This window comes from Stenella coeruleoalba (assembly GCF_951394435.1).
Source record: "Stenella coeruleoalba genome assembly, chromosome: 3".
Taxonomy (NCBI): Eukaryota; Metazoa; Chordata; class Mammalia; order Artiodactyla; family Delphinidae; genus Stenella; species Stenella coeruleoalba.
Genome location: NC_137148.1, coordinates 62,505,159 through 62,526,253, shown reverse-complemented (window position 1 = coordinate 62,526,253; position 21,095 = coordinate 62,505,159). Strand labels below are relative to the sequence as shown.

Genomic DNA, 21,095 nt, shown 5'->3' with positions numbered 1-21,095 from the left:
TTCCAGGAATGCAATGATTCTGCAAATCAATCAATGTGATACACCATATTAACAAATTGAAGGAGAAAAACCATACGATCATCTCAATAGATGCAGAAAATGCTTTCGACGAAATTCAACACCCATTTATGATAAAAACCCTCCAGAAAGTAGACATAGAGGGAACTTACCTCAACATAAAAAAGGCCATATATGACAAGCCTAGAGCCAACATCGTTCTCAGTGGTGAAAAACTGAAACCATCAGGAACAAGACAAGGTTGCCCATTCTCACCACTATTATTCAACATAGTTCTGGAAATTTTAGCCACAGCAATCAGAGAAGAAAAAGAAATAAAAGGAATCCAAATCAGAAAGAAGTAAAACTGTCACTGTTCGCGGATGACATGATACCATACATAGAGAATCCTAAAGATGCTACCAGAAAACTACTAGAGCTAATGCATTTGGTAAAGTAGCAGGATACAAAATTAATGCACAGAAATCTCTTGCATTCTTATACACTAATGATGAAAAATCTGAAAGAGAAATTAAGGAAACACTCCCATTTACCATTGCAACAAAAAGAATTGTAAAAATCTAGGAATAAACCTACCTAAGGAGACAAATGACCTGTATGCAGAAAACTATAAGACACTGATGAAAGAAATTAAAGATGATACAAACAGATGGAGAGATATACCGTGTTCCTGGGTTGGAAAAATCAACATTGTGAAAATGACTGTATTACCCAAAGCAATCTACAGATTCAATGCAGTGCCTATCAAATGACCAATGGCATTTTTCACAGAACTAGAACAAAAAAATTCACAATTTGTATGGAAACACAATAGACCCCAAATAGCCAAAGCAATCTTGGGAAAGAAAAATGGAGCTGGAGGAGTCAGGCTCCCTGACTTCAGACTATACTACAAAGTGACAGTAATCATGACAGTATGGTACCGGAACAAAACCAGAAATATAGATCAGTGGAACAGGACAGAAAGCCCAGAGATAAACTCACACACATATGGTCACCTTATCTTTGATAAAGGAGGCAAGAATATACAATGGAGAAAAGACAGCGTCTTCCAATAGGTGGTGTGGGAAAACTGGACAGTTACATGTAAAAGAATGAAATTAGAACACTTTCTAACACCATACACAAAAATAAACTCAAAATTGATTAAAGACCTAAATGTAAGGCCAGATACTATAAAACTCTTAGAGGAAAACATAAGCAGAACACTCTATGACATAAATCACAGCAAGACCCTTTTTGACCCACCTCCTAGAGAAATGGAAATAAAAACAAAAATAAACAAATGGGACCTAATGAAACTTCAAAGCTTTTGCACAGTTAACCATAAACAAGACGAAAAGACAACCCTCAGAATGGGAGAAAATATTTGCAAATGAAGCAACTGACAAAGGATTAATCTCCAAAATATACAAGCAACTCATGCAGCTCAATATCAAAAAGACAAACAACCCAATCCAAATGGGCAGAAGACCTAAATAGACATTTCTCCAAAGAAGATATACAGATTGCTAACAAACACATGAAAGGATGTTCAACATCATTAATCATTAGAGAAATGCAAATCAAAACTACAATGAGGTATCACCTCACACCAAGTCAGAATGGTCATCATCAAAAAATCTACAAACAATAAATGCTGGAGAGGGTGTGGAGAAAAGGGAACCCTCTTGCACTGTTGCTGGGAATGTAAATTGATACAGCCACTATGAAGAACAGCATGGAGGTTCCTCAAAAAACTATAAATAGAACTACCATACAACCTAGCAATCCCCCTACTGGGCATATACCCTGAGAAAACCATAATTCAAAAAGAGTCATGTACCAAAGTGTTCATTGCAGTTCTATTTACAATAGCCAGGACATGGAAGCAACCTAAGTGTCCATCATTGGATGAATGGATAAAGAAGATGTGGCACATATATACAATGGAATATTACTCAGCCATAAAAAGAAACGAAATTGGGTCATTTGTAGCAAGATGAATGGACCTGGAGACTGTCATACAGAGTGAAGTAAGTCAGAAAGAGAAAAACAAATACCATATGCTAACACATATATATGGAATCTAAAAAAAAAAAAAGGTTCTGAAGAACCTAGGGGCAGGACAGGAATAAAGACGCAGACATAGAGAATGGACATGAGGACACGGGTGGGGAGAGGGTAAGCTGGGACAAAGTGAGAGGGTGGCATGGACATATATACACTACCAAATGTAAAATAGACAGCTAGTGGGAAGCAGCCGCATACTACAGGGCGATCAGCTCGGTGCTTTGTGTCCACCTGGAGGTGTGGGATAGGGAGGGTGGGAGCGAGATGTAAGAGGGAGGATATATGGGGATGTATGTATATGTATAGCTGATTCACTTTGTTATAGCAGTGAATAGCAGAAACTAACACACCATTGTAAAGCAATTATTCTCCAATAAAGATGTTAAAAAAATAAAGTTTACATGGAAAAATAAGAGAATAAAATAGCAAAAAAATAATATTTTTTTTGGCTGTGCTGTTAGGCATGTGGGATCTCAGTTCTCCAACCAGGGATCGAACCCGTGCCCCCTGCATTGGAAGCATGGAGTCTTAACCACTGTACTACCAGGGAAGTTCCCCGCCCCCCCCGCAATTTTTTTATAAAGAGTAATTGTGGAGAAAGGCAATGGCCTACCAGGTAGCATAAATATTTAATATAAGCACCAAGTACAATGAAGTAGTAAAGAGTTCAGATATATGAAAGTTTACTGCACAATAAGTATGAATCATTCAAGAAATGTTTGTGATAATTGTCATTTAGTCAGGAATAAAAAAAAGTTGGATTCCCACCTTATTCCTTACACCAAAATAAATTACAGCAGTGTCAACAATTTAAATGCAAAGAACAAAATCATCTGGCTACAGACAAAAAAACTAAATCAAGAAACAAATAACAACGGGAAAAATATTTGCAATATAGACAATTTCCAAGATCAAAACAAACCAAACAACAAATAGGTAAAAAATGGAATGAATGAGTTCACAGAAATTACTCCTGAACAAATGAAGACTCATTCATACCTCAAAATAAATCACAAACTGAAACTTTTCATGGATAAGATCAAAAGGTTTTGAAAATACAGTCTTGTGTTTAAAAGGATACAGAAACAAATAGCAACCTCCTCCTTTTGTTTGAAAAAGTGTAAATTGATACATCCTCTACAGAAAGCAATTTCAACAAAATGCATATTTCTCTTTGACCCAGCAAGTCCTCTTACAGAATTTTATCCTGTAGATATAGATGCACATGTGGGGAAAGATATGCTATTTCAACAGCAAAAGATCAGGAAAAACCTATATACCAAACCAAATCGATTCAATGGAGCATTATCTAGCAACTGGAAGAAATACTGTTTATTGAGAAAAAAAAAACCAAGATATATATAACATGCTACCATTTGAGTTGCTTAAAGGCGGAAAATAGGACATATATATACTCTATGTCTTTGTACATGTAACTGAATCTGCAAGACACACAAGAAACTTATGGGTGACTGCCTCTGAGGTGCCTCTGAAGAGATGAGGAGATGGGGGAAGGAGCTGGGTTTACATTCCACTTTTCAATCATGATCTATCAAGTAAATACACTCTTTTTTTAAAAGGAAAGTCTTATACTCTATTTCTTCTTCACTTTCCCACCCCAAAAGTATCCTGGCTTACACATCAAAAAAGGAAAATTAAATTATCCCCTTTGCCACAATATCCAAAACTACATATATAACTTTTACTAAAGTATGAGAAATATGAAAATGATACACACTTCTCTTCCTTTGCTCACCTACTTATTATTCATAAGTAGCTAAGTCATGTGTTAAGTCATCTATTTTAAGCTACAATTGAAAAGGAGGATTATGAAAGTAATAGCAGCTGTGTGAATAATCAATTTCTAATCACGACACTCTTCTCAAGTCCCAGAAATCAGTTCTAACTCGTGGCAAAGGTGCTCACCTCCACCATGGCTTAACACCAAGGTTGCAGCGCGTCAGAAATAAAATAACCAGATTAAGGAAGAACAGGACAAGAAAATGGGGGGGTGGGGGTGAGGTGAGTGTATAATAGCAGCAAAACAATGGTAATCTTTACAATGAATCATGAACTTTTTTTTTTGGCCACGCCTTGCAGCTTGTGGGATCTTAGTCCCCCAGAGATCGAACCCAAACCCTCAGCAGTGAAAGCACGGAGTCCTAGCCACTGGACCTCCAGGGAATTCCCTAAACTATCTTTTTATAGTTTTAATAAAGGCAATAATTCTCTCCTTGCAAGAAAATATGCATTCACAGAAGCCCTTTATTTTTTATTCCACTTGAAAATGGAACATTTACGTTGATTTTCTACCGAGTCCTAGGAATAGCAAAATTGTTAAAAGAATAAGAAAAAACCCAACATGGTAGCAACGTCCCTCAATAATACATTTCCCCGAGCCATTTACAAGCACTCAAATGACAGGATTCATCAGTAAGACAATCCTCAAATACTAAGCTTCTTTGAGCTCTTCTTACAGAGACACTAAAGTAAATATAACGCACCAAACAGTTTAGATACTATTTTGTACCAACACAAAAACATCATGTCACTATATGCTTGTTAATTAAATCATAATAGGACTCTACACAGACATGCAACCACAAGAAAGAAAATCAGTTATTCTATTCAAATATTAACATTTATTTATTTCCCAAATGCCTTTGATCAACAGAGCAGTACTTCTGCAAAGCTATTATGAACCAACTAAACTTAATACTCCTGCAGAGAAGCTCAAGGCATCTCACCTAACACTGCTAATTTATTAATTTGTCTTCTTTGCTATAAAGTTTCATGTTTTTCTAACATTCGATTACCTAAAAACCAATTATAGCTTCAACTCGCAATCTAGTTTAATCTAAGGATCCGAAAATAATCTTAAAGGAAATGTATTTTAAAATGTCAAAAGATGCAATTTACTAAGCATTAGACTGTTTAGTCTAAACCATTTCCTATAAACTCAGATAAAAGAATTCAACTGTAAAATATAATCACAACCTGTTATAGTAATGTATTTAATTTTCTATTTTGCTAACCAAAGCTGACTAAATCCAGGGACTAAATAAACTGAACTGTGGCTATTTGCAGGTTATGAACTGTGAAATGTAAAAGGTGCTATAAATAATACACACAAAAAAGCGTACAAAGAAATTGGAAAGAGAGTCAGCTTGCTTAGGATTAAGGATGTTTGGGATGTACAGTGAAGGCCTGAATTTAAAATGGAGAAAATGCTGTTTGCTAATTTGGGAAGATTCATTGATGGACACAAACGGAGTCAGAACACAGATGTATCTGAGAATACAACATGCCTGCAAAGGATGATTTCAGAAGGGCTCAACTGCACCCAATACAATATAGAGATGCTCACTACAGGATGCAGAGGAAAGGAGGACAGGCGGGAACAGGGGCTGAAAGTAAAGAGCTGAATTATTTGTTTCCAAATCTGACACATCTCTAATGCAATTTTAGAAAGTTATTTTGCTCTACCGATTCACTTAAAAGAAATGAAGCAGAATTATATAAAGCATTAATTAAATATATTAGCCTAATAAGTAGAACACTTCTCCCTTACCCTTCTTTCCAGCTTTCCTAATGGACACCTTTTTTGCCTCCCCTGATCTAACCTGATAAAAACTAAGCTTTTAACCTACACTGATTTTTGAAACAAAGCTCTGCTTATTGCAAAATTTCTCTAGGGCAAGGACCCACAACTTTCATCAGGTTGTTAAAGGAGATAGTGACAACAGCTTTTAAATAATTTCTTTCAAGACTCCCCTAACCCTAACCACTGCAACAGAGAAAGAACAAAACTACCTTGTGCCATTTACTCCCTTCCCTAATCCTATTCAACTTGGCTTCTAACCCAGTGAAAAGTTACAAATACAGGAGAGAAAAAGAGCACCTCCTGTGCTTAACTGTGGAGTCCCCATCCTGTACTGTGCCAATCAGAGTTAGTGCTAGAGTCCTCTTTCTGACTTCAGGATTATAGGACTGCCACTATCCTTGAAGATCCTAGAATAATTTCTGAAGTCCTAGGTATAAAATTTAGAAGCTAAACTCTCTCCTGAGCAGAGTTTCATAACTTTCTTCCTACTTTAATGTGTCAAACCCCAAAGAGTGCCTCATTTTTTTCCCCTTAATTAATAAGATGTTTAGGGACTTCCCCGGTGGTCCAGTGATTAAAGACTCTGTGCTTCCACTGCACAGGGTACGGGTTTGATCCCTGGTCTGGGAACTAAGATCCCACATGCCTCGAGGTACAGACAGGAAAAAAGAAAAAAAAAAAAAAAAAAGATGTTTAGGACTTCCCTGGTGGTGCAGTGGTTAAGAATCCGCCTGCCAATGCAGCAGACATGGGTTTGATCCCTGGTCCAGGAAGATCCCACATACCACGGAGCAAATAAGCCTGTGCACCACAACTACTGAGCCCACGCTCCACAACTACTGACACCCCCCATGAGCTCTAGGGGCCTGCGAGCCACAACTATTGAAGCCCTCGCAACTAGAACCCGTACTCCGCAGCAAGAGAAGCCAACGCAATGAGAAGCCCGCGCACCACAACGAAGAGTAGCCCCTGCTCACAGTAACTAGAGAAAGCCCGTGCCCAGCAACAAAGACCCAACACAGCCAAAAAAAAAAGATGTTTAAGAAGCAACATAAAAATCTACAAATAATATCATCATTAATTATTAAGACATGCAAACAATCATCTGTTTGTGGAAAAGGGTGACTCAAGACTAGCAATGAGGTGCTCAGATGGGAGAGGCCTATACCAGCAATGAAATTGGATCTGTGGAACTGCCTAGGAACTGCCCTTAGGTCTAGGTGACTTGTTTCCCCAACTGTCAAGTAAGGACCAATGCCACACACATTTTCCACATTCACAAAGCACTGCTCAACTCTGTTCTTGTTTGAATCATTTTTGTTATTTCTATGTTAATCACTGATTGTCGACAACTGTTAATGCTGAAATCCAATTTTACAAAGTGTAAGGGCTACTGACAGTAATGACCCATTCTGATATTTTAAAAATTGGTTTTCAGGGCTTCCCTGGTGGCACAGTGGTTGAGAGTCTGCCTGCTGATGGAGGGGGCATGGGTTCGTGCCCCGGTCCGGGAAGAACCCACATGCCGCGGAGCGGCTGGGCCCGTGAGTCATGGCCACTGAGCCTGCGCGTCCGGAGCCTGTGCTCCGCAACGGGAGAGGCCACAGCAGTGAGAGGCCCACATACTGCAAAAAAAAATAAAAAATAAATAAAAATTGGTTTTCAGATTCTTCACTTCATAGGTGAGTGGCAAATTTGACTTCATTTTACTCCTGGGGAGGAGACACCTTTAATTAAAATGTTAGGTACATGTGGGCTTCCCCGGTGGCGCAGTGGTTGAGAGTCCGCCTGCCAATGCAGGGTACACGGGTTCGTGCCCCGGTCTGGGAAGATCCCACATGCCGCGGAGCGGCTGGGCCCGTGAGCCATGGCCGCTGAGCCTGCGCGTCCGGAGCCTGTGCTCCGCAACAGGAGAGGCCACAACAGTGAGAGGCCCGCTTACCGCAAAAAAAAAAAAAAATGTTAGGTACATGTATACATGTCATACACAGAAACCACCTTTATAACATATCAAAAAACATCTACCGAGCACCTGCTGTGTACAGAAACACTGGGGAATTCAGGCATTAGAAAAAACTAACAACAAACCCCATCTCTGTCTCCTGGTTAAATGCATTTTAAAGGGTAGAAGGGGTCCATAAGGAGAAAAACCAGGGCAGCAGTTATGCATGATATGAACCGTATGTAACATAAGGCCTCTCTGATCTCCGAATTTCTGACAGCAAGCCCTCTGGTTTCTGACAGTGGTCAGAAATGACTTTCTTCAGGAAGGGCACCTGACCTGGCCCTGGAAAGAAGGGTGGAACTTAGACAAAAGAATGACAACATGGGTGGGGTGGGTGTCCTATACAATGGAGCATGGTGTATGGTGAGCTCAGTGAATAATGGGTAAAAGAGCTTGACTAGAATAATGAAAGGTTCACGTAGAGCAGAGAAAGAGATAAGAGACTGGCAAGCTAACCAAAATATGCATGACTCTGAATGTCAGGAATTTGGAATCTGTTCACAGGACAGTGGTAAGCAATGGAGGAGTTTGGTTTGGTGTGTGTATGTTACAGCTAAAGAGTTGGGTATGAAGATGTGCAAAGTAATGCCTTAAAATAGTTTGGGGGACTTCCGTGGTGGTCCAGTGGTTAAGACTTTGCCATCCAATGCAGGGGGTGCAGGTTCGATCCCTGGTCGGGGAGCTAGGATCCCACATGCCGCAGGGCCAAAAAACCAAAACATAAAACAGAAGCAACATTGTAACAAATTCAATAAAGACTTTAAAAATGGTCCACATCATAAAATAGTTTGGGAGCAAGGTATACAAAGGCTACAATGCAAGGAAGACACTGAAGGGGAGCTAAGGATGAAATAGTGAGATGAAATAGTCCATACATCCAAACTATTCAAACTATTGAATAGTTTCAATATTTTCATCCTTGAAATAGTCCCAGGATGAAACAGTGAGATTAAACTAAAGTGGGTATAGGAGCAACATGAGAAAGCAGTAACCAATGCATGAATGACTCCATAGTTCTTCAGTTCTAAAATTCATATTTAACATTTCTGAATCAGTATGCATTTACTAATCAGTATGTACATATAACACAGTGATGTAGGTATAACTATTATGCCATTTTACAAAGAACCAGAGGCAGAGAACCAGAACTTGCCTAAAGTTAGGTAGCCGGTGAAAGACAGAAGTGAATCCTCCACAGCTTAACTCAAGCTCTTAACCACTACCTTATTTGTCCCTACTCATAACCAGTCTATCATCTTTCCCTTACGTGAATGATACCAATCTTCTGGGTCTAGGAAGACTGAAAATACGATGAAATATATATACAATGGAATAATACTCAGCCATTTTAAAAAAAATGAAATTTTGCCATCTGAACAACATGGATGGACCTGGAGGGTATTATGCTTAGTAAAACAACTCAGAAAAGACAAATACGGTATGATATCACATATATATGGAGTCTAAAAAGTAAAACAAAGGAATGAACGTAACAAAAAAAAAGAAACAGACTCAGAGATATAGAGAACAAACTAGTGGTTACCAGTGGGGAGAGGGCAAGGGGGATGGGAAATAGAGGTAAGGGGATTAAAAGGGACAAAGTATTATGTATAAAGTAAATAAGCTACAAGGATATGCTGTACAGCAAAGGGAATATAGCTAATATTTTACAGTAAATTTTTGTTTTATATATAAATTTATTTATTTATTTTTGGCTGCATTGGGTCTTCATTGCTGTGCGCGGGCCTTCTCTAGTTGTAGTGAGCGGGGGCTTCTCTTGTTGCAGAGCACAGGCTCTAGGTGTGCAGGCTTCAACAGTTGTGGCACACGGGCTCAGTAGTTGTGGCTTGCAGGCTCTAGAGCACAGGCTCAGTAGTTGTGGCACACGGGCTTAGTTGCTCCATGGCCTGTGGGATCTTCTCAGACCAGGGATCGAACCTATGTCCCCTGCACTGGCAGGCAGATTCTTAACCACTGTGCCACCAGGAAAGTCCTACAGCAACTTTAGATGGAGTATAATCTACAAAAATTTTGAATCACTATGTTGTACACCTGAAACTAATATAATATTGAAAATCAATTATAACTCAATAAAAATAAATAAGTGTTTTTTTTCTTTCAAGTTTTAGGTCTCATAACACTTCACATATAGAGTAAAACCTGCTCAAGAGCCAACTCCAAGGCCCTCCAGGGAGCCAGAGACCTTTTAACACACTGTTTACAAAAATCAAGCACCTCGACAGGCTTCACTGTGAGCTGGCACATAATTTCCTTTTACCAAAATAATGCATGTTCAGCTATTGCTAAAGTTAATTCTTGTCCCTTTCTCTCTTAATCCTCCATTTCTTTTTTTTTTTTAATTTTATATTGGAGTATGGTTGATTAACAATGTTGTGTTAGTTTCGGGTGTACAGCAAAGTGATTCAGTTATACATATAGTACATGTATCTATTCTTCAAATTCTTTTTCCATTTAGGTTATTACAGAGTATTGAGCAGAGTTCCCCGTGCTATACAGTAGATCTTTGTTGGTTATCTATACTAAATACAGCAGTGTGTACATGTCAATCCCAAACTCCCTTTCTCTAACCCTACTTGGCATAACCTTTCATTTTCGTTTGGCAACCCCAATACCCAAACTCACATCACCTAACATAAAAGGGAAAAAAAAGGAGGCAGGATTTCCAACTGAAAATATATCAAGAGAGTTAACATCCTTAACTGCCTTCCTCCTCTGCCTAGCCAGAAAAGTAAGATAATTATTTAGTATAGTTATGAGGGGAAGGGGAGTATAATATTAACTATTCAAAGTTATGTACCAATTGTTTGAAATGGGAATAAATAGCATGAGAAACGAGGTAGATTTCAGGTCTTACCTTAAAATACACCAAATTCCCTATTTCTACTGTGGGGGGAAAAAGTATCAGGAAATGTTTAGAGGAGAAAATAAATTTTCTTGAAAGTAAGCTACTATCACACCATCTAAACCAACTCACCCTTAGCTAGCTTAATATAGAACAGAAATTACAACAGATATTTAAACATCAGTGTAACATTTATTCTTCCTGTGGTTACAGGAAAATTATTTTTATGAGTCTGTATAAGAAAGACATATGCATTCTGTCTCACATTAGAGTTTTATGTATCATACATGCACAAATTTAAATTCACCTCCTCTGGGATTACAATGTTCTCCAATGACAGACAACATGGTTGGTTACAGTATATGTACATAATCAAGGTTTTCCAAAAACAGTCATCAGCCAAACACTGTTAATGTTTCTGTCCAATGATGAGACATTAACCATGTACTTCAATTTGACAAAGGCCCAAAAACAGTCATCAGCCAGACACTGTTAATGTTTCTGTCCAATGATGAGACATTAACCATGTATTTCAATTTGACAAAGGCTAAGTTTATCGGTTAGCCTTATTCCCTTTCTACAGGGGTGAAGATAGTCTAGTGGTTAAGAAAACCAGCTGGAATCAGGCATGGATTTGAATCTGGTTCTCTTACACAGATATGTTATCTTAGGCAAGTTTATCTAATCTCTTTGAACCTGTTTCCTCTATTGTAAAATCCCTACCTGTTAGGTTGATATGAAGATTAATATTAATAAGAGTTAACATTTATCAAGTGTTTATTGAGTAAATGGCACTGTTCTAAGTACCTTACATAAAAGCTACTTTTAAATCACTCTATGAGGCAGCAGTATTATTCTCCTCACTTTACAGATGAGGAAGCTAAGGCACTGAGAGAATTAGGTGGGCCCAAATACATAAAGCTATTAAGTGGAGGAGCAGGGCTCAAACTCACTTGAACCCTACCTCTTAACTCCTATCAACATGCTAACTTAATGTATCAATATTTAAATACGTCTGCACAGTGCTTGACCCACAGGAAGCATTCAATAAAAATTAGTTATTGTGATCATTAAAAACTAGAGCCTCAGGACTTTCCTGGTCACACAGTAGTTGAGAATCTGCCTGCCAACGCAGGGCACACAGGTTCGAGCCCTGGTCCAGGAAGATCCCACATGCCGCAGAGCAACCAAGACCGTGTGCCACAACTACTGACCCTGCGTGCTCAACTACTGAGCACATGTGCTGCAACTACTGAAGCCCATCCGCCTAGAGCCCGTGCTCCACAACGAGAAGCCACCAGAATGAGAAGCCCATAGAGGGCAACGAAGAATAGCCCCTGCTCGCCGCAACAAGAGAAAGCCCGTGCACAGCAACGAAAACCCAACGCAGCCAAACAAATACATTAACTAATGAATCAATTTAAAAAAAAAAACAACAACAGGGCTTCCCTGGTGGCGCAGTGGTTGAGAGTCCGCCTGCCAATGCAGGGGACACAGGTTCGTGCCCCGGTCCGGGAAGATCCCACATGCCCCAGAGCAGCTGGGCCTGTGAGCCATGGCCGCTGAGCCTGCGCGTCCGGAGCCTGTGCTCCGCAACGGGAGAGGCCACAACAGTGAGAGGCCACGTACCGCCAAAAAAAAAAAACAAAAAACAACAACAAAAAAACCAGAGCCTCACATACGTCTCTACATATTGGTTGCCCCAGTTATTACCCTGTTAAGAGTCAGTAAAGACGGGACAGACTCAGATAGCAAGGTGAAGAGGAAGAATGGCTTTCAGAAATAATTTTAGTAATTAAACGGTTTTGTAAGTGTAACTTTAGCAAGTTATCAAAAAAATAATGGGAAAGCAGTTTTAACAATAAAGTCCATAGGGAAAAGCACACACACACACAAAACCCTCAAGTAATGATAATGAAGAAAGTGAGGACTAGAAAACGAGTAAAAAAAACAGGCAGAAACACCACTCCTGCCTGCTTCAGTGCCCTCGTGTACTCAAAAATGAATCAGAGCTTTTTCAAAGCCTGAAGAAACTCTAGCAACATTAGAAGTGCTATGTCTTAGACAGTCACCTTACTGCAGAGGGACCCAAACCTGGATACAAGCACATAAAACAAGTGGCTCAGGTCCCAACAGTTGCCACACTGTGTTTGTAAACTGCCCTGGATCCTTATGGAAAAGAAGACTGTAATTTCATTCTGCAAACATGAAATTAACGCCCACAGAGGGTAAGTGACAGCATAAGGTCAAGCAACTAGTATCACAACTAGGACAAAAACACAGATTTTCCTGAGCCATGTTCAATAAATTTTCTTTCCACTAAGCATTAATTAAGATAGTGTAGTGAGACATTTCTTAAAAAGTACCCTACCTCAACTAATTGTTAGCAGCAGGATGACTTGGTAACCAATTTTAATTAAAATTTTTTTCCTGAAGAAAATGATCATTCTTGTTTATCACTGTATTCTCCCTGTGCCTATATTACTTCATTGCACTAATAACATTTGTTGAATAAACTAAGCCCCAAGCCATCACCCTCACTGTAACCTTAGAAGTTACAATAAAGCCCCAAATCATTAAATGAACTTCATTTATCCTTAAGACCACTCTCTATAAAACGTCTAGCTCACAAGGCCTATTTTTATTTCATAGCCTATTATACAAAACCTTCACTATAATCTGAAAAGTCTATTATATGCAATTATAACTATATAAAATTTAAAATTCAAGGACCAACATAAGGGCAATTCCCCACACTTAAGAAAACAACTCAAAAATTTCTAGCTTTTTGCTGAATGAATCCTTCTCTGCTCCTATGCAGTTTTAGTAACTTAACTCTGTGTTAAGGCTACTTGGTATTAACAGTCCCCTACAAGAAGCTTGAAAAGCCAAATGAACTTCACCACCTCTATCAAAAAACAAACAGCACCAAGAACTATTGTTCAGTCTTCACTGCCTATGTCTCTTACTCATACAACTTAATTTTTCTCCTATGACAACTAAGTAAACTGGGTAGATTCAGAGGGAGCAGATCCTGGCCTATTAATGAGTAGTAAAAAGAGCCACAGGGAAATTTCCCATTACAAAAATATAAGCACACATACATCTAACCATCAATGGAAAGCCACCCTGTGCTTTCAAGTACCACTTCCAACAATATTCTACAATCAATAAAAGGCCAAATAAAGCAGCAATGGAGAACAGTGAGACTAAAGTTACATGTTAAGATTTTGGGAATGAAGATTGCTAATTCAACCACAACAACTGTTATGTCTGACAAACCAAACCTCCCACTCACCTTCTCCCTTCAACACACACACACACACACACACACACACAAGATAGTACTCACATTACGAAAGTATTTGTCCAAGTTGGTCTTGTTTTAGCAAGGAGGAAACATGTCTGTGAAATATCTGGTGGGCCAGGAATCATGTGATGTTAAATGGCAAGCAGAGAAACCACCACATAAATTATTTATCAGGAAAGCTGCCATCCTGCCACCAGCCTCCATGTTTCTGTTTTACAGAAACACTAACTGAGAAACATATATTCAACTTTTTTTCTACACCTACCTTTTTTTTTTTTTCAGTAATATGACAAATGGCCAAAAGTTTATTGGGACATAGGATTGAAAAAAGAGATAAATATCTAAGTCATTATTTTAACAGTTTCCAGCTGTTAAAACAACGTTGTTGTCTTTCATCACAACTGTTGTCTTTCATCACAACTTTCAAGAATCCCACAAAATTCATTTAGCTTCATTATTCCTTAACTGTTTTACAGTAAAAGAGCAGTTTGCACCATGTTTATGGAAATATCCAGGCAGAACAGCTCTGTCCTCTGCAACTAAGTACATTATGTCCTTCCTGAGACTGCTTCTACTATTTATACCTAATCATGGGTTGTGGCTCACTGGCCCAAAGACCAGCATCCTAGGACTCCTAAACGACTGTCATTTCTCTAATGTATACACAGATCTTCCTTGACTTACACTGGGGTTACTGCCCGATAAACCCATCATAAGTTTAAAGTATTGTAAATCAGAACTGCATTTAATACACCTAACCCACTGAACATTATAGCTGAGGCTAGCCTACCTTAAATATGCTCAGAACACTCACATTAGCCTACACTTGGGTAAAAATCATCTAACAAAAGCTTATTTTATAATAAAGTGTTAAATATCTCATGTAATTGATTGAATACTGTACTGAAAGTGAAAACAGAAAGGTGTATGGGCACAGAACGGTTCTTTACCCTACTGACCCTGTGGCTGACTGGGAGCTGCAGTGTGCTGCCCAGTGTTACAAGAGTAAGGTACCCAGGAAAAGATCAAAATTTGAAATACGGTTCCTACTGAATGCGTATCACTTTCATATCATCTTAAAACTGAACCACCTTAAGTCGGGGACTGTCTGTAGTTGGGGCTTCAGCAGTGCTCTGGAGTTTTATAGCTAATCTTAGTTTTCCAGGAAAATTAGTAAAGTCATAATTGGGAAGAGGGGTGATAAGTAAACAATCTTCATAGAGTTCCTTGCTCCTTCTCTTAAACAACTCAAGTCAGGAGTTGTTTACAGTCATTTTAAAATACAAAGGAAAACAGTGATTGGGCACTCTTGTCTAACATAAACCCATCCTTGCACCATAGGCAACCTACTTCTAAAACACAACGTGTGGACTATGCCCTACACTATGCCTATCATGATTAATTTGAAGTAAAACGAACAAGTTACCTTAATTTAAAAGTTCATTATTTCCCTGCCTAGATTTTAAATTACTGATGCCACCGTCCCATTCTCAGGTGCGGAGACTGACATCCTTTCTAATGTCATCAGGGAAACAAGGCATGTGTAGAAAAGGCCTATGTCTGGATTAGGACAAATCAAGTTTGAATCTCTGAGTTTAGTCACTGCTCAGCAGTTTAAAATTGGCCAAATCTCAACTTCTGCTTCAGTAAAATAGGTATAAAACGCCACTTGTCTCAGAAGATAGAGTGGAGGATGAAAGGGGATAGGTAATGTGAAGCGCCCCAATACCTAAGTAGTGCCAATATTTACACTGCCTTGAAGCAACACTTTCTGGAAGCCTCCTTTATAAGTGCCAAACACATTTTAGGTACTTTTTCATGTCTTAAGTCTTCGGAAATGCTTTAAGCATTTTCCCCATTTCTCTGTTTTAAAGAGGTTAAATAACTAAACAGGTCACAGAAGTGATGAGTACTAATTCAAGCCCAGGTTTTCCTGACTCCAAACAGAGTACGCTCTGTCTACTGTGTGCCTTACATGGCTGCTTTTGAAAACACATGCTTCTCTCAGTGGTTTCAACTGGAAAAGTTAGAATTGAGCAGTTTTGTAAACATCATAAATTCCAAAGTGAACAATGATTTTTAGATTTTAATCAAGCCTACCGTCATGGTTAAGGTTTACTATCTAAAGGACCACAATCATTTCAATAGTGGTCCTTATACTGAAACCATTATTTACAAAATCCACGTCATCAAAGGCAAACCATGGTATGGCTTGTGATATGATACTCACCTTTAACCAACAACCAAGGCTACTGCTGAAACCATTCCAAGAGGCCTTGGTGGCACTCGATTCATTCAGGGATTTAGTGCTTGCTATATAAATAGCACTACTTACAGTAAATCCTTGTAAAAGTCCAAGACAAGCCTACCATGTAATAAATTTCACATTTCATTTGCACTCAAGATTAAAGCCCTAAGCAGTACACAATCTACAATTCTTATGTCATATAAAAATAATTTCATTAATATTGTATAAATTGTACCACCTCACAAACTAGTCAACTGACCAAATGTGTAAACCATTAATAAAAACTTCTGGCAGAAAACTTAAGGTTTAATTCTTCAATACTCCACAAGACAGATATAGGACTACTTCTTATAACCCCATATTAAATCATAAATCTATTCCAAAAATTAAATTCCAATAGAGGTTATGTCCTAAGCTTACAAAGCAGATAATTTATAATTGTGGTTTTAAGGCTCTTTTTGAAGAACACCTTTAAGCCTTTCCCTCCAAAACTGTGACTATGCCTATGCATATACAGACACCTATGCATTCTACTTAAGGTACTCCATTAAAGTCCATCTATAGCTCCCCTCAATTTATAGGAAATTCACCAACCCCAGATAACAACTCCTTATTTAGGAAGTTATGTACAGTATTTACAGTTTTAAGAGATTTTTCTCCTTGTTTTTAAACAGTATGGTCCTTGAGGAATTTACATTTATCAGCTCAAAATTTTTATTTACTCACAACTTTACATTAAAATGACACTTCTAAATCTTTTAAATTCCTGCAACACTAAAAAACAACAACAACAAAAACTGGTGTCCTTTGTCCACTATTATTAAGAGTGCTCACAAGATGTGTGGCCCTGAACTAGGGGTGGCAAAGAAGAGAATTCCATGATACTGTCAAGGCTGGTGACCTTGAGAAGTTTACAGTCTCGTTGTACAGTCTGTTCTATTAAAAAAAAAAACCCTCCTTCCACAATTTACTGACTATTTTGCACAAATAGGTGTGGTCTCTAAACTGAAACCTTTAAATGGATAGGAAAAGGAAGACTGTAGAAAAAAGAACCGGAAAACAGATTCAGAGAAATTAAAGGAAAAACATGACCAAAGGATCAAATTTTCCAGCAACACATACCTAAGAATATGTTTGATTTACCACATATACCTAGTTTTTAAAAACCTATAACCAATTCCACAAGAATTGTGGAACTGGGAATTAAAAAAAAAAAAAAAAAGATTTAGACATAATTACTAACACAATAGAATTGATAAAATGACACAACTTATACAACGATTTTACCAAAAAAATGGTACTGCGAACTATTAAGACAGCAAAAAATTTAAGCAGATGGGGAAGAAAACAATATATGGCAGTTATGCCATACACTCCCACTGTCACACCCATGGCAGACATCACTAATTAATCATGCAATCCTTTCCCCCTACTGAGCTTAATTTCTTCCAAAATAACCTTCCAGTAGAAATCAGGGTGGGCATTATAACTGAACCTATTTGTTGTCCTTGATAGCTATTTTTTAAATACTGTTCAACTAAGCGAAGAATCAAAAATTTATGTATTAATGTTCAATGAACAGACTTCATTTAGAGTTTTTCCCAAAACAAAATACTCTTTAAAAGTTTAAATTTTCTCTGTTGAAGAGAATAAAACATTATGGTCAATATAACCTTAATTAGGAAAAATACTCTTTTTCAAAAAAGTACATGAGTTCTAGAAAACTGTAATAAACTGTATTTTTCAGCAGCCTTCATTTTTGACCCAGTTTGAATGAAATAACCAGAAATAATTATTTTTTCTGAGTATCAGTAAAGTTAAAAGCAGACATACCTACATCGTTCAGGGTTTAAAACATAGAAAGTTTTAAAAAAAAAAAGGATAATATACACCTGTAAAATGAATAAGCGAAAGAAGCACTAACTTTGTTCTTGCAGTTTAAAAGAAATACCGGTCACTATGAAAACTCTAAAGACAATGTGACCATTTTAAGATTTGTCACTTCCTTCCAGAAAGGATTTAAGGTAGAACACAGACTCCAGAAATGAGATGATAAAAAGGGAAATAAAAACAGATTCCTGGAACTACAGGATCATACTATGACGGGTGATGTTTAGCATAAAGTAAACTAACAGAAGTCAAAACCTGGATTCACTCTAAGTTTTAAGAGAGCACCGTGGGATAAGCAATAAAGTATTATTTCCTAAATCCTTAAGTCTAGCAAAGACTTCATAATATTCTATGAAGAAACCAGAAGGCTCCAGCTTCCTAGCACTAATAGGATTCAAGTAGTACAGAAACATAGGCAAGGCTGACAGATGACAACACAATGTCAGCAATATAAACACGATAAAAGGGGGCATTTCCCCACCCCAACTCCAACCTCAATTGATACTAATACTAAAAATAATAAATTGCTTTGAGAACGAGAGTACTTCTTTAGTAGTTTTTTCAGCAGAAGCTGATAAGTACACATGACCTCAAATTATACGTATCTTTTCCTCATCGTAGAGCTCCCTGTGTATAACCATTCAGACCTTTTCCCATTGTTTCCTGTTATTTTAAAGATTCGTTTGAAAAAGTGTTTGCACTACTTTTACTTCTCAAGTCCAAAAGCATAATAAACATTCCTGCCCAAGGCCTTTTTTCTCCCTAAAACAAGAGTGAAACATGAGCTCTCTTTAAAGACTTGCTATATTCCTAGAGTGTGTATAAAACCTTTCAAAGTCCATTTGCATCCAATTGTCAGTAGGGGCTTTTTCATTTGGACAGGCCACTCATCTGGAGGAAAATGATTTGTAAATTTGCCTAAGTTGCCAAATCACACATGGAGACAAAAAACTGACCGTTTTTGCTCCATAAGACAAACCATTTTGAATAAATGAACATGACGCCAGGAAAGTAAGGTTAATAATCTGGGCAATTATTGCTGGAAACAACTTCAGGGACAAAGAAACACTCATTTAGCTTATACTTATGGGACAGCTTTCTGCTAAATGGCTTTAATCTTATTACCAGTACTTAGTAGCAAACAGAGCACTTTATAGAAGCTATGTGATAAGTGGGAGGCAGAACTCTAAAGACTTATCAAAGTTCCTTCACAGAGCAAACTAAGGAAAGCCACGGTTTTCCCCACTATTGAAAGGAATAAAGGGGGAGATAGGTCAGGAGCCATTCCTTTTCCGTTGTCTAGCTAGAAACACAAGCGCCCCAAATGCGCACAACCTAGACCGAGGCTCCAGCCTCCGGCAGTGAGGAGGAACCAAAAGCAATGAGTGGAGCCCAGACTACGTTCTTACCTCCTGGATGCGCTTCCTGGCCCGCTGAAGCACTTCTTCGTAGCCCTTCTGCCGCAGCTCGCTAAGGCTTTCGTAATACTCCTCCGGGTCATCGGTCTCGGTGAAGAGTACCTGGGAGAGGATCTTCCAGCCACAGGTGTCCAGGCCGTGACCCAGGTAAACCTGTAGCTGGTAACACAGCGTGTCTATCTCCTGCTCGGTCATCTCCGGGGCGCCCCCGAACAGCACCGTCCACATGCCCGAGGGCTCCTCGGGGAACACAGGCAGGCACGGCTCCAGCTGCGAGTTCACGGAGCACAGCTGCTGGTGCACCGCGCGCAGATCCTGGAAGGAGAAGAGCCCGGCCCAGCTGCACTCCTCGGCCGGGGACTCCAGCTCGGCGGCGGGCTGCGGCTGCTCAGCGTCCGAGAGCGCCAGCGCCGCCGGGTCCGCCTCGTCCTCCCTCACCATTTCCAGCACCTCGATCTCCTCGGTGACCGTCCCGCAGGCGCTCACTACCCGCACCGACGACACCGGCGCCTCCTTGGGCGCCGGCGGGGCTGCCGCAGCCGCAGCCCCCGCCACATCTCTGCCTCCAGATGTCCTCCGGACCGGGCTGGAGTTGGCCCGCACTAGGCTCCGGAGAGGGCTCTCCGCCCCTTTGCCGGCCGAACTCCGCAGCAGTGGGTCCCCCCGAAGGCTGCACGCGCTCCGCGGAGAGCCTCCCTCCGCCCAGGCCGGGCGCCTCCGGGACCCGGGGCTCCTGCCCAGAGTCGCGGAGGCAGTGGCCTCGGGGCGACCCTTGCCCGCCGGGCTGCCCGGCCCCCGGGTCCCGTCGGACGCGGGTGCACCAGGCTCAGCGCCCCCTCGCGCCCCTGCCTGCTCCCGGGTGCCGCTTCTCTGCCTCTGGGCCGTCCGGTTGTGGCAGGTTATGGCAAACTTGCCCTCAATCTCGTTCCAGGCTACGATGAAGACGAACTTGTGCTTCTCGCGCTCGTCGAACACATGGGGCCGCACGGCCACCCAGTCCGACTCGAGCGTCTCCTCGAGCGCAAACGACATGGTGGCTCCGGCGCCAGGCCGCGGGGAAGGCGCCGCCGGCCCTGCCCGCCCGAGGACTCACCGGCTGACTGCACCGCGCCCCCAGCTCACCCTCGCCGGGAGCCTTCAGCCATCTTAGCGCGCCGGCCGGCTCTCCCCGCTCGCTCGCCAGTCTCTTCGCACTCGCACCCACCGTGCTCCTTTGTGGTGCGGCTCGCGGGAAAGACAATACGCGTCGCAGGAGCAGGTAGTTCACATGGTCACGTGCGGCCGGATCTGTTTACAAGCCCTGCGCTGCGGCAGCGCCTGGCGCCCGCCCGGGCCGCCCCCCGAGCGAGGCCGCGGTGCTGCGTCTGCGGCGCTCCGGAGGTGAGGCGCGGGGTGCCTAGCGCCGCGCAGGCGGGTAGGTGGTCGGGACCGGCGGCTTGTGAGCCTCCGCCGCTCGCCCGGGCCGATCTCCCCGCCCCTCCTCTTCTTCCCGACCCACTGGAGCCGGCGTGACGGAGGGACGCGTCTCCTAAACTCTGCGCCTCAGTATCGCCACAATGTTGCCATTCGGCTGCTGACGTCGCGGCTCCACGAGGGACGTAAACACGGGCACGTGCCGCACGCTGGTGACGCGGCGGCGGAGGCGCGCACACCCCGCTCGCGCGCGTCGGCCCCGCCTCTCTGCGTC

The 21,095-nt window shown here is 40.8% G+C and overlaps 1 protein-coding gene across 1 annotated transcript in view; it reads right to left on the bottom strand.

The window, feature by feature from the left end:
- Positions 1–20,585, bottom strand: part of JMY (junction mediating and regulatory protein, p53 cofactor) — a 78,626-nt gene extending 58,041 nt beyond the window's left edge. The window contains exon 1 of the mRNA XM_079916970.1: positions 19,400–20,585. Coding sequence (XP_079773096.1) covers positions 19,400–20,440 — 1,041 coding nt within the window. The 5' untranslated portion in view covers positions 20,441–20,585. The remainder of the gene's footprint in view (positions 1–19,399) is intronic.
- Positions 20,586–21,095: the final 510 nt, after the last annotated feature.